Source organism: Penaeus chinensis, chromosome 1 (genome assembly GCF_019202785.1).
Source record: "Penaeus chinensis breed Huanghai No. 1 chromosome 1, ASM1920278v2, whole genome shotgun sequence".
NCBI classification, from domain to species: domain Eukaryota; kingdom Metazoa; phylum Arthropoda; class Malacostraca; order Decapoda; family Penaeidae; genus Penaeus; species Penaeus chinensis.
In genome coordinates this window covers 24,376,189-24,391,188 of record NC_061819.1, presented here as the reverse complement: position 1 = coordinate 24,391,188, position 15,000 = coordinate 24,376,189, and the positions used below count along the sequence as shown (strand labels likewise).

Sequence of the window (15,000 nt, the reverse complement as noted above, 5' to 3'; positions counted from 1 at the left end):
ACACACACACACACACACACACACACACACACACACACACACACACACACACACACACACACACACACACACACATACACACACACACACACACACACACACACACACACACACACATGCATGCAAACATACCCACACATGCATGCAAACACACCCACACAGGGCACCCACACACGCACACACACACGCACACACGCACACACACACACGCACACACACACGCACACACACACGCACACACACACGCACACACACACGCACACACACACGCACACACACACACGCACACGCACACGCACACGCACACGCACACGCACACGCACACGCACACACACACGCACACACACACACAAACACACACAGAAGAAGAAGAAGAAGAAGAAGAAAAAACACAAACAAACTTGCACATATTCAGCCACACATGCACACCCATTGAATGTCAGTGAGATCATTCTCTTCTAATCAAATCATGTAATGTGAAACTCATCAAACTGTTCTGTAAACTGTTGGAATGTAGAAAAAAAAAATTCTCCTCAGAGTAAATCCATAAAAAATACAGAGGCATGATACATTGAGATATATGTAAACATTAGGTATTCATATTTTTGTTTGCATGAACTTCTTTCTACTGACACACTCATATAATTATTTCAGATGGATGATTTTATGTACGGGGACTATGACTATGACCCCACTGGAGAGGACGTCGAATACCTGGATTATTATGATGATGTAGGTGATTTAAGGAGCATATTCTCTTATACTTGTTTGGTTTGCTGTCTATGCCTTCTTTATTTATTTTGTATTGTTTACATTCTTAGATACTGTCTAAGTCATCTAAGTTTTTCATTTTTGTACATCGTATCTTCTTCCATCTATCCAAACTAGTCTTTTATGAAATTGCATTGCGCCTGATTTCTTCACATCAAACACCAATTTGCAAAATGTCTTAATTCATAACTATATATTGTATCATTAGGTTGATGATTCAGAAGGCAAAGTATTTGTTTCATTTATGGACTAACAATTTATATGACTTATTTAGGAAATATATGAGATCCCGGAAGATGAGCCGTGGGAGGATGACGAGGACCTGGAGTCTCAGCTCACGATCTCAGAGCTGTATGAGTACTGTGTTGTGCCGACAGTCACGGATTCTGCACGGCACCTTTATAACATTCTGATGTGGTCGTTGATCTTCTCCGTTAGTACGAGATTTGGTGAGTATAAAAGTTGTATAATTTTCTCATCATATTTCCCATTTTTGGTTTGCTTGTGTCACATTTTATTGGTGTGGTTTGCTTTTTATCTCCCTTAGGGTTATCAATTATTTTGAAAAACTGTACTGTACTGATTTCTTAATATTTGATAACAGTTATTATTTTTTTTTTTTTTCTAAACTTTGGATATTTGAAATTTTCCCATTTCTGCATTTTTTTCTGTTACATTCCAAAAGTAAAAATAGGTATGGAGATCCTCACTTCTTCCTCCATATATTTTCATGTGTTGGAAAGTGACGGTATTCATTATAATGAATAATGATTGTGATAAGTCAGTCACAATGGAACATGTCTTTTAAGATTTATGTAGGATAAGATATAAGGCAAAAGGCACTATAACATTTATAAGATGTTTAATGGGGAGAGTGAATCTGCAAGACTAAGTTAGTGTACATTTTCTACATACTTCTTTCATCTCTCTCTGTCTTCATGCAACTGTGTATTAGAGATAGCATTTTAAAAAAATCTTTCCAATGATCCTTATTTGTTATTTTCTTCATAGACAATGCAGCCATAAAAGAGGGAGGATATTTATCTTTAATGACATGTATTTCCTTTTCTGTATGCTTAATTGTTTTAGGTCAAAGGAACCTGCATTGAGTGTGTAAGACTTGCAAAAAGTTGGAATCTCTAATAATTTTTAAGTGGTGCCTTGTTATATGTTTATGCTGTGATTCTTTACTTCTCATTAATGTTTGAACATTGTTTACACAAGTCTGAAATACACAATAGGTATAACAACAAAGATAACTCTTGGCATATGCAGTTGTAACCTGGAACATTGATATTACTTATGAAATCATTACCAGGTTTAGTTTATTTTTTGGCTTAAGTGTGGGTTTTGATGTGCAGATGTGGATGAAAAAATTACAAGGTTTGAGGTGCTGATGCCATTAAGATTTCATTGCAAGTGAAGGACAACTTTCATTTTTTTTTTTTTTTTCTGTTTTTCAATATATGAGATTGAACATATAATACTTAGACATCCAAGATGGTCACTTTTATTTTTATTAATAAGTGTAATCAATCTTAACCTCATAATAGTTGAAAATACAGAAATTGCTATTTATAAAAACTTTTCAAGAATCTTTTTACTTGTATTCCTGTGTGGTAGACAAGCATGGTAAGATTTTTATTTTTCTAAAAGTCACAGGCTGGTTTGATTTCCCTCACATTCAATTCTCATGAAAAAGGACTAACACATGGACTCCCCAGTTCCACTCTTCTTTCCTTTCTAATCATCCATTATAAAACAAATATCATGTGATGTTTCCTCTTTAGGTATTCTATCTCCGGCTAGAGTGTTTTGACACAAGAGAGATTATGTGCTAAGTAGCTAAGTAAAAGACTGCCTCTTAAGTTCTTGTAGATTTTATGACTGATATATGTATTCATGTGCAAATCATGGCTCTTCAATTGTTTTTTGGATGGGAAGATGATTTTCAGATATTAATTGTGTTTTGATAATATCTTTCATAAATTTTATTATATTTTTGCCAGTCAGAGATATGATACATATCCAAAATATCGTCATAGTATTTACACCATTCTATCTCCTACCAGTTTCAGGGAGACATATATCTGATATTATTTGTCTCTTGTATCACAGAATGACTTGTTGAATTGTAATTCAAGTATTCGATTTTCATATATTAATTTGAAGATTGTTGTTGTTTGAAACCTGTCATTAACATATACCAATTGATATCCCTCACTCCAAGGTAATGTGGTCTCCACGTACATCTCTAACCAAAGGTTGGACCTAGTTCTTTATTTCCATATCCATTGTTTCTAATACCAACTTTGTCTGCATGAAAAAGTGGTGATTCATGCTATCAGATTTGATAATTCCAGTTCATGGTATTTTTGTATGTCCTCTTTTGTAGGTAGTATGAAAATGTCCAGTAAATCTTCCATCCAGAATCTTTTGAAGTCATGCATAATTGTAGGAGAAGTGGTGGCTACTTAGTCAATCTCGAGTCATGTTTGTGAAAGAAGACCAAGATTTTATGTTCCGGTTGCAGCGTAGTGATGAAAATGAATATATTTTAGATGTATACAGAAGGAAGATGGATGGTCGAATTATGAGGATGTCCTTCATTACCTGATATATGTTTAGAAGTATGTAAGGTGGATCTAAACATACTATTTCTGATATATATATATATATATATTTGATAAACCAAGTAGGTTGAAATTTTGGCTTATTTTTTACATAGAGATTAGGCCAAATAAATTAATTTACAGTAAATGTTGATATTTTATACTTAGATCCCAGGCTATGTCATTTTATGTTAAGAGAACACTTTTGAAGGGAGATGGATAATGTGCCTTATACCCAGAGCCTAGGGGTTAAAGTATCAGTTTGATGCAAATATTGCAATGCACAAGTTTAAGCAGAAAGAAAGTGTTATGAGTACTATATTTCTGTTACTGAACAGTCTAGGAAGGGGAACATCTAGTAACTTAACAGAAATAGAAAGTTGTTTTAGATACTTGTTTTCTGTATGATGCACATGGATTGTTGTCAAGGTGTACCCATTTCACTTTGACAATTGTTGAGAGAGATGTGAATGAGAATAAAGCATTTCATAGGGCAGGGTGATTCATCAGACATAGCTCTTGCATATTTTTTGTGGAAGTGTAAGTATCTTGTATGAAATTCAGTCAACATGAATGAAGTAAAGTAACTTGTGGATGACTTTTTAATGAATTTTGTGAATTATTGTCAGTGGGCCAATGCATTTGGTATTTGATGAAATTAATTATAGATGAGACACTTATTTCTAGAAAGATAAAGCCAAGATATACCATGGCTTTAGTAGTAGTCATGCAACTTCATTCCTATGGAAATCTTCAGGAAAAAATGTATTCATACTGCTACTGATTTTGATAGGCCTAGAAATTTTGTTGTCTTTTGTACTATGTTTATCTGCAGGGTTGTTTCAATATTATGCATATAAAATTGACTAGAGGTATTGAGGTTATCATTTCCCCCATCTTTTATCTTTAACTGTTTGTACACAGGAGGGCACTTCCCCTCTTGAACATTCCCTAAAAAGGAACCACTTGTTATAAACCTAACCACAAACACATGTTTTATTATTATAATTGTTTTTAATTTTTAATGGAAAGAACATTTACTTTTTTTGTGTATACGTGTGTTGCAGTGAAAGTCATTCTGGTTTGTGTATCCTAAGCTATACCTTTAATTTTGGGAAAAGGCAGATATTTTTCATTGTATAGTTGCTTTGGTTGTTCATAGGGCTATGTTGTCTGATACTTTTTTTCAGTAGCAACAGGTGGAATTAGATGAGAGTCACATTTTGTTGAGCCAAAATTAGGTAAAATTGGAATAACTGCAAAATGTAAAACTGTAATCATTATTGTAAAACTAAAAAAACATGGAATTATTTTACTGTCTGTTTGAGGTTCTTATGAACCTTCATATATATTTGTGTTCTTTACATCCTTTAGCAACATTTTAATAGATTTCTTAGTAGCATTTTGTGAAAATCTGAAATTGTTTTTGATAGATATAAAGTAAATAGAATTATAAAATTTCATAACAAATCAAATAGCATTCAGGATTATCAGTAGGTGGGCTCTTTGAAAATGTAACCTTCTTATAAATCGATATAGCTAAATGATATATATGTGAAAATCCATAGACAGTCTGTCAATAATTTTCAGTTACCATAATTCCTGGTAACATTATGCAGAGTAACTTTTGTATGCCTAAAACATAAAGAGTAAAACTGTAAAATGCCTATTCCCTTGCATCCTTCCCCTCTAGTGCGAGTTCCTGCATGTCTTGTGCACCTGATGTCTGCTGCATGTGGCTGTGTGGTGGCCTGGCAGCTGTTTGGCCAACGCACTGTCTACATGGCCTCTCTGACAGCTGTCGGAGGGCTGTCCCTTCTCACCTCAAATGCACTAGTGAAAGCCCGCCGAGGACCTTGGACTTGTGTGGCATGTGTGGTTGTCATGATCGTGTGGTGAGTTTGCAAACTGTTTTCATTTTTCACATTCTCTCTCTTTTATATTGTACAGTGACAGGAGGAGGGTCTTTCACAAATGAGATGGAGGGTCTGTAGATAAGTAGGTTAATGTGAGTGGTAACTGATAGGTAGGCAAATAGTTTTATGGAATGATATTAAGCATTGCTTGATGACATTATACAGATGAGAGAATTCCAGAAGATTGCTAACTGATAGTGTTTACAAGATATTTGTCCATTCCATATTATATTTACTGATAGTGAACAGAAAATCTATTCACTTACAGACCATTTTGTGTACTGACTTTCCCATGATATACAGGTTCAGATGTGCACATGTGAACAATTGAAACCAGTGTTAGTAGTATTCTTTTTTTTTTCTTTCCCTTCCTTCCTTTTTACAGATTGCTGGTAGAGTACACAGACAAGTCTTGCACTCTCTTTTTATCATTTATCATAGATATTTTGACATAATGATAAAGCTTTGTTTCTTTTGCAATACACACATTTATAACCTTTTTATAGCTAAGTAGATATTGTTCATTATCTCATACCCAGTAATAGAAATACTGAAAAAATGAAGAAGTTGTAAAACATGCTGATTTTAGTAACAAAAAGGAAATTCACAGTACCTTTTATCATCATTTTGTTTTTAGCAATTTATTTTACAATTGTACAAGGTGTGTTTTAGCTACCCTTCCATTCTTAATAGACATCATAGATTCAGATATTTTGGCATAAAAATCAGCTTATTTATAACAGTACATGGGAAAAATATCATTGGAAGTTAAAAAATTATCTTACCTGTAGCATCTGATTCCATTTTATTTCATGGGACACATGAGCAAATAGATGTAAAGATATACTATACTTGGATTGGTTTGATAGATATAAATATAAAAGTTCATACCTTGTAAAGGCATTAAGTACAGATGAGTAAATAAAGAATTGCTTTGTAATATCTGTGATTAGAGGTGATTTAACTGTTGTAAATGGCTTTGTGCACTCAGTAAAATGGATATTGATTTAATTTTCTTACTGTCCCATTTTCATCATTGAAACCTAAAATCCTTTAGCTGGTAATCATTTGATTAATTATGATTATTACTGTTATTACTCTTTCTCCAAACAATTGCCAAATTTACCATTTTTCCAGCGAGTTATGGTGGGCAGATCCAGTTGACTGGCATAGCATAAGAGGTGCTCAAATGATCATCCTAATGAAGGTGGTATCAGTAGGGTATGATCTTGATGCTCGCACTCTCACTACCTGCCCAGGTCTTGCTGAGCTCCTTGGCTACATCCTAAATCCGGGTTCAATTATCTTTGGTCCATGGGTTTCCTTTAAGACCTACATGAAGGTTCTTGAGCCAGCATCTTGGGTAAGTGATGGTTACTTTTATAAGAGATATGTATTATAGACACATAGTTTTAGCCTTATGCTATTAAAGACTTTAGATATGTTATGAAAAGATATAATGTTTGTGTTATAAAGAATTCTGGATTTGTCTTACAAAGAAATTTGATTTTGTACTAGTTATGGATTTGATATTTGAAATGAAATTGATATTTGTATACAGGCAAGAGTTTTAATAAGATGTGTATTTATTTGTTTATAACAGAAAACATGGCCAATTTTGAGGATCCTGCAGAGCTTGGCAGCCAGTATTTTATTTTTGATTAAATCCACGTGCATTATATCATGGATTTTAGCAGACCCAGGGAACAAGTAAGAACATGCAATATTATTTTATATTGGAATACTTTAGATATGATATGCACTAGACAAAAGCTGTCCTTCTAAATACATTGCCCACTGATGTTAGGTTCAATAAAGAATTGATGATAATTCACTATGAAGTTATTTGGTAGTGCACAAACTGTAGCTTTATGAAATGAGTAATGATTCTTTATAGAGGTATTTGGAAGTAAACAGATTGTGACTTTTTGGTAGCTTATTGATAATGAAAAAATATATATATCAGAGGCTTTGTTACTTGAGTATCAGCAACGCAAACATTATGTATAATAGAGACCATTCGTTTTACAGATGGATGTTGGCTTATAGAGATGCCCTCGCATTTCGAACGAGCCATTACTTCGTATCTTACATGAGTGAGGTTTCTGCATTATTAGCTGGCTTAGAAATAGCAGGAGTTGCAAACCCAGGATCAATTGAGGTTCCACGTTCTCTTGGGGAGGTTGTGGTATTCTGGAATATGCCCATGCATCACTGGCTGAAAACATGTGAGTTGTGATGTTAATGATGTGAGAATTATGCTCCTTTTTTTAATTGAGGTAACAGGATCATGAAGATTAATGCCAGGGTGACAGATTGGTGATGATTATTATGTTATAATTGACAGGTTTGTGATGATTGCACCCTTACCTCATTAAGAAAAAAAAGAAGAAGTATGGAGCCACTTACTGCTCTTTTTGGTAGATGTTCATGAATTTCTAAGTTATATATATTTTTTTATTCTTTGTCTGATTTATTGACTCTAGTTAAATCAAATCATCAGACAAGTATGATATATTTAACATTACATTCTTCTCTCCCTCTCTTCAGATGTCTTCAAGCCTGTCCGTGGGCAGCTGGGAGTGTTTTGGGCACTTTTATTCACCTACAGCATGTCGGCACTTTTCCACGGTCTTAACTTTCAACTGGCAGCTGTACTTTTATCCTTGGGCTTCTACACTTATGTTGAGCATTCACTCAGATATAAGCTAGCAAGCGCCTTTGATGCCTGTATATTAGCTAGACCCTGCCCAGAGAGTTGTGAACATACACAGAAAGGTACGTTGTTTTATCTTTCTTTTCTTTTTTCTTCTTCTACTTCTTCTTTCCCTGTCTCTCTCTCAGTAGTCATTTACTTCATATTTTGAAATTCCCGAAATCAGTTTAGGAATGTGTTTTTTGTTGTTTATCATCTTGTAAGTACTTGGTGTTAATAGTTGCCATCATCAAGCATGATATTCATCCTCAAAATCATGTAGCTGGGTAAATAGATGTTTGCAGTTAAGCATGCTTTTATTTTATTTTATTTATTTATTTATTTATTATTTTTTTTACTTATTTTTTTTTTGCTTTAGTCTGTTTGTGCTAGATGTTGAGACAGGCTGTTGTTGTTATTGTTGTTGTTGTTGTTGTTTTGTTGTTGTTGTTGTTGTTGTTGTTGTTTGTTATTGTTATTATTGTTGTTGTTGTTTGCCTTGGGTGTTTTAATTTTAAGGTACTGTTGGATGAATAATTCTGAATATGAATTTTCAAAAAGGATAGCAAAGAAGTTTGGAGAAACAAAATTGGGTAAACTATAGCATAGTCCTAAAGATATTTTGATTAGGTTTTGTGTAAAAGGGCAGCTATGCAAGAGTTATTGGAAAATGAATATTTAGCTTGAGTGAATAATGAATGAATATATGGGACAATTCTGTAAAGCATGGTAAAAATAATGATAATAATAATTTTTTCCACTTTCTTATTTTGCAAGTACATCATCTAGCTAAATCGTGAAAATAACTTATATTTGTTAATACTTTGATGCTGTCTTTCAGGATGGTCAGTCTTCACAATCTGTACTAATCTGGCATTTGGACTCATGGCGATGTTCCACCTGGCATACCTTGGCATCATGTTTGACTCTTCGCCCCAACAACAAGAATCAGGATACAGCATGAAGCACACTCTAACTAAGTGGTCTATTTTAGATTACGCTAGTCACTGGGTTGTTTTAGTCTGTTATGTTGTTAATGCTGTCATTTAAGATTTGTTTTTATTGATAAGCCATTTATAAATTTAGATTTCTAGGGCATTATAATTGTGTAATAATTTTTATACAAAAATGTAGCTGTTATTTTTTTTTTTTTTTTTTTTTAGGGAAAAAGAGAAACTTAGACAGACATTTTTTCTTACAATATGGAAGTCCAAAGTGTTGGTTTAATATGTACATATGTTCCATAGAATAATATTAGAGGAGGAGGAGATTGGGCACTGCTCTGGTTAGCAATATTTTAAGTTAAACAGCAAATGTTTGCAACTTGTTATATGCAACAGTTTTACACCAAATTAAAGTTAGAATATATCTGATATTATATCTTTGTGTATAGTTTTGTATTTTGATTGAACTGTGAATAGAAATAATGCCCTGTCTTGGACTTGAAATATTCCATTGATTGTTTGTCCCAGTGCTATATCCATGGACAAGCCAACTGATTGCTCATCTTTCAAGAAGACGGTCGTAAAATTATCATTTATTTGGCTGCTATTGCTTTTGAATTGGCATATGTACTTGAATTAATGCAGAAAGTCTAATTTTGCTTATGCAGTATCCAAGCTGTTGATTTTGTCTGAAAAAGGTGCCCATGTTCAATTCAAACAGTGTTTTTAATACATTTCATAGTTTAGACTTACTATTTGTTATGTTAATTCATTCATCTCCATATTGTATTACATTTGTTTTCATAAACTTGATATTATTTTAGGTCATTACTAATCTACTTTGCATTCAGCAGTGATCTAATTGCAGTCTGATTGCAAACTTAAAATAATTGTGTGCAATTGCATAATAAGATTTTGGGTAGTTATATTAAGTTTGTGGGTAGCTCTTCCCATTGTTATAGCTGTTCACAAGTCCAGTTTCTACATGACTCTTGGGAAAAGAGTTTAAGTGAACCTGGATGATGGAAATATCTGCAAATGTTTTATTCTTCTGCCTGTCTCTGCCTAATTTGTTTTAAGTTCATTTTTGATTTGGTAATGTTAGTTCCTGTGCTGAATTCTAATTGTTTACATAATTACTTTCCATTGAATGTTTGTATTAAATATTGTCTTTTAGTTATATGCATATAAGTTGATCAATTAAAACAAAATTGTTTGAAAGCAAAATATGTGAACACAACAAAATTGTAATAGTGCAAGCAAATGGGTCACAGCTATAGGGTGTTCTTTACCTTACATTCATGTTGTTGAACATAAGGTGAGCTAATCTCAACATGGTGATATCCAGCAGCTTTTGGATTGATTATTCCTTCTAAGCAGCCTCCAACTTTCAATAATTGTAATTTATTGCTTGCAGTGAGTGGCATCAGCAATACGAAAGCAATTAATCATGGTATCTAAAGTTTGCTATTAAGAAATGAAACTGAATATTTGAATATGAAATAATGTTTTATATTAATTGCTTTTTTAATGTAGTAATATATTGAAGAGGACTGTAGCAAGCACCATGAGTTCACTTATAGTTGCTTCCATGTTTGTAAAGAAATGGGTGGTGGAGCTGAATCAGATGATTATTCTCTTTGCTCTGTGACCAGCAGGTTGGTAAAAATGTGCAACTGTTCACTGAGTAGCTAGTACATTCAACCCTGAAATGAGACAATCCCCCCTCCCCCTCACACACACACACACACACACACACACACACACACACACACACACACACACACACACACACACACACACACACACACACACACACACACACACACACACACACAAAAACACACACACACACACACACACACACACAAAAACACACACACACACAAAAACACACACACACACAAAAACACACACACACACAAAAACACACACACACACAAAAACACACACACACACAAAAACACACACACACACAAAAACACACACACACACAAAAACACACACACACACACACACACATACACACACACACATACACACACACACACACACACACACACACACACACACACACACACACACACACACACACACACACACACACACACACACACACACACACACACACACACACACACACACACACACACACACACACACACACACACAAAAACAAACAAACAAACAAACACAAACAAACACACACATTGCACCCCATGGATGTAGTTTTCATACACTTCCAAATGAAGCTAAATATAATGCAGCAAGAGTTTCACAGCAAGCTGTTTAAATGCATGATCTGTTACAAGAATCTCATAATAAATATAAAGACGTCAAATGAGGCATAGCTTCAACTACAGCTCCTATATGTTGCCACTTCCTGTGTGCTATGAATAGTTTGGGTCCTAATCACTTGCTGCACCAGAGGTATGTGAAACCCAAACATCATGATCAATCCTTGGGTGCATAAGGCCACTGAGTTTTGGAGCACATAAAGGGTTTAAATGTAACACTGGCTCTGTCAGGCTGTATTCCATATCAGGCTGTTTGAATACATATGTTATGAGTCTGGGAAATCTGGTTCTGTCATCCTTTACAGCAGGGTTCTCAACCTAGGGTCATGGATGGGTTTCAGGGGATCTGAGAAGACCAGATAAAAGTTAACATTTATACTAGTGTTTTTTTTAATAATACTTTGTATATTTAATACATATATGACAATCAAATCTCAATAAATAAGTACATTATACACAAAGTTGTGTTAATGTGAATATTTCTAGTGAGGGGGGCCCATGACTCTAAGAAGGTTAAGAAACACTGCTTAATGACTAATGGTGAGGAGAGAAATCCCATTACTTCCAGGAAGTAGCTAAAGTAAACTTTTTGGAGTGCTGTATGGAGGAAATATATTTTGCATTAAAAAAGGGGACCAGGTATTGTTTGAAATGTATGCCAACATTTCAGAAGAGATTGATATATATTTTTTTCTTTTTGAATATTTGTATATTTATAAGTACATTGCATTTTTACCATGAATCATAAAATACATGTGATACTTTTCTTTTCTTTCATTGATACAATTATCAGGATTATGGCACCATGACATCTCATGTAAAGATGTACATAGAGATTCAGTGTTAGTAGATATTTGTGCTTTATATATTTTTATATCAAACATAAAAAAAAAAAGGATTATGCCTTCCAAAACCAAGAATCTTTTATTAACCATAATAATGAAAATAATGATTTACTGTCAGACTTTTTCATCACCATGCTCATAATTCAGCTGTGGTTTCATCAACTACAGGAGCCACAGGGAACTATGTTTAACCTGATGCCACCTGTCATGGCTTGTAACTTCATGTCATGCCCACTGTTTTTACACATAGATGGCTCCACAAGTACTTAGTCGCCAACGGGTCTTGGTTCTACATCTTACCTGTTTACCATTTTTCTTGATTTTGTGAAACATTTTCTTTTATCTTTTATTGTTTTTAGTAACATCTATAATAATAATAACAGAATTGATACTGATAGCATTCCCTCCCCCAATCCTTTGCTCGTCAGGAGGTGGAGACTGAGGCCCATTGCAGGGATCACCCTTACCTTGGACCTATGCCATTGCCATAACTAATTTTGCATGGTCTTGTCTTCTTCCCCTTTTCTATTCTATCTTTTCTTCATCCTCTTTTGTTCACATATCCTTATTGTTAACTCATTTCTAACCCTTTTTGCCTCAATACTTAACCATAGTGCTATATGATTTTTCAAGTCTAGCACATTTATATGTTTTAACTATTACCTATTAGCAGCAGCAGCAGCAGCAGAGGTTGTGAGATTAATAATTGACTTGGTGGTTAAGCACTTGTGGAGCCATCTATATGTAGAGACATTTCACAAAACAATACTATCGTGAACTCTACATTTTTTCAGCAACAATGGATTACAGCCATAGTCTGAATACCTCCATGTGGATTTTCAAGGCCAACACGTGACTTGAGTCTTAAGAGTCATATAGATATGGCTTTGAGTGTAGCTCCTTTATCCTATCCCACAGGATAAGAGCTTGAACAGTTCCCATCGATCTACATCATACACTGATCAGGGAGATATGATGTGAGAATGATTGGCTGAAATGAAGTCTCACAAGGCTAACCTTTATTACACTTACCATTTTCACAACCACAAGTGCAAAACTGATTTGTAATATATGAGTACCTTTTTTTTGTAAGAATTAATTTGCAAGTATTGAAAAAGGGATATTATATTCCATAAGACATATTCCTTTTTTTCTTTCATTCTAAGGTGTTTTCTCTATTCAACTAATTAAAATAATCTGCTTAAACTTTTTTTTTACATGTTACAGAAAATGTATTTATATTAATATCTTGTGTTTAAAAAAGTTCCACCTATATCTTTTTCATTTGGAATCACATATGTGACTTAAAGGAGAAATATATTTCAAAATGGGGTATAAGAATGAAAATACAAAAAAAAGCAAGATTACTGTAATTACTAATAGATAATCTAACTTTTCAAGCATTATTACTGTTCAGCCTAAAATCATTCACCAATAAAAGTAATTTTATAACAAAAAAAAAATTCCCATCATTATTTCCAACTACTGGGAAAGATACTACAGATAAGACTTCGAATTTGTATGTCTAAGGGGAAAGTAGTTCTCTGATTGACAGATGTACAATTAAATTCTACATATGGTACCAAACACATTGCAAGCTTGTGATAAGATGCTAAGAATAATATCAAGAGCTTCTTTGGTAGTGAAATGGTTTTGTGATTAGTTAAGTTATCCAACCTGAATACAAACGAGGAAAGTCAACCTTGATTCTGACAGTTTTATTTGTGTGAAAGGTTACAGTATAGAGAAAGGGAAGGTGTTAAGGCCTTCTGTTAGACACTCAGCCTTTGTCACAACATTCTGAGGAGCTAATCTATACCACCATTTACACAACACGTAGATAAAAGTGAATACATCAACAACATGTGAAACGTTTTGAGGTCATTAGATTACCTTTGTCTGTGTTTAATTAGAATTTTGCATGTGATGAATGACAGTTTTGGTGAAGCGACAACACACACAACACAACTATTGCTTGTGTAATGACTGATGAAGTGATTTTGTATATAACACTCATTACAAACCAAATATTTGTCTTGGGATTTTTTTTTATTTGTTGATAGGATATAATTATAATTTGTTCCCACAAAGATGAAATAGTGTTCCTTGTCACATAACAGACATTCTTACCCGTAGTTAATCAAATAAGGAAAGAAATTGCTTCAGAACCTCACATTATTTTATCACTTATTTTATCATGAAGCATAACTCATGTGCAATATATCTTGAGCATTTTAAATCCCTTTTCAATTTCCATTCAACCACAAGAGACAAAATGCTATTTTTCTGCTTTGAGAGTTTTCTCTTAAAATGTTAACCCAATGATGCTGGGATGGCATATATATGTACATGCCATGTGCACTAGGATTTTAGTTCATTAAGTTTGTTTATACATTAATAGCTCCACAACAGTTTAGTTATTAAGGGGTCAATTACCATCCCTGCATATCCCATATCTGTTTACCCTTTCCTTTGGTTTTCAGATGGATTCTTTTTCATTCCTATTAGCGTTGGTAAAGAAATCTTGTAAATTCATGTGTTAGATGAGGTCATACAGACCTACTAATTGACTCCTTGGTGGCTGAGTACCTGCAAAGCCATATATGTAAGAAAAAAGAAAGAAAAAAAAAGAAAAGAAACAAAAAGAAAAAGAAAAAAGAAAGAAAGAAAAAATCATAAATAATTAAATAAATAAATTACAGTGGACAGTACATATCCCCCACTGCAATAAGTTGAAAAGGTATAAGCATAAGCCAGAACATTATTCTCTGTAGGGTAGTACTATATGTGAGCATGTAACTGTTGCAAACAAGTGAGGTAAATGGAAAACATTTTTATAATCGACTGTGGATCCAGTGCCTCAAATTTATTATTTCATAGTTACAGAGTGCTAAGATTACCAAATTACTTGTGATAAAAC

At 33.8% G+C, this 15,000-nt stretch overlaps 2 protein-coding genes across 2 annotated transcripts in view; one reads left to right on the top strand and one right to left on the bottom strand.

Annotated features, from left to right (window-relative positions):
* The window catches only part of LOC125028524 (protein-serine O-palmitoleoyltransferase porcupine-like), a 12,779-nt gene extending 2,055 nt beyond the window's left edge, over nucleotides 1–10,724 (top strand). Inside the window, exons 2-9 of the mRNA XM_047617894.1 lie at nucleotides 655–732; nucleotides 1,046–1,220; nucleotides 5,077–5,278; nucleotides 6,437–6,662; nucleotides 6,903–7,009; nucleotides 7,331–7,527; nucleotides 7,850–8,077; nucleotides 8,836–10,724. Of these exons, the coding sequence (XP_047473850.1) occupies nucleotides 655–732; nucleotides 1,046–1,220; nucleotides 5,077–5,278; nucleotides 6,437–6,662; nucleotides 6,903–7,009; nucleotides 7,331–7,527; nucleotides 7,850–8,077; nucleotides 8,836–9,044 (1,422 nt within the window). The 3' untranslated portion in view covers nucleotides 9,045–10,724. The remainder of the gene's footprint in view (nucleotides 1–654; nucleotides 733–1,045; nucleotides 1,221–5,076; nucleotides 5,279–6,436; nucleotides 6,663–6,902; nucleotides 7,010–7,330; nucleotides 7,528–7,849; nucleotides 8,078–8,835) is intronic.
* A 2,711-nt stretch (nucleotides 10,725–13,435) lies between these two features.
* LOC125027121 (peptidyl-tRNA hydrolase 2, mitochondrial-like) overlaps nucleotides 13,436–15,000 on the bottom strand; it is a 4,651-nt gene continuing 3,086 nt past the window's right edge. Inside the window, exon 4 of the mRNA XM_047615964.1 lies at nucleotides 13,436–15,000. This exon is cut by the window's right edge and continues 618 nt beyond it. The gene's annotated coding sequence lies outside the window, so the exon portion shown is untranslated.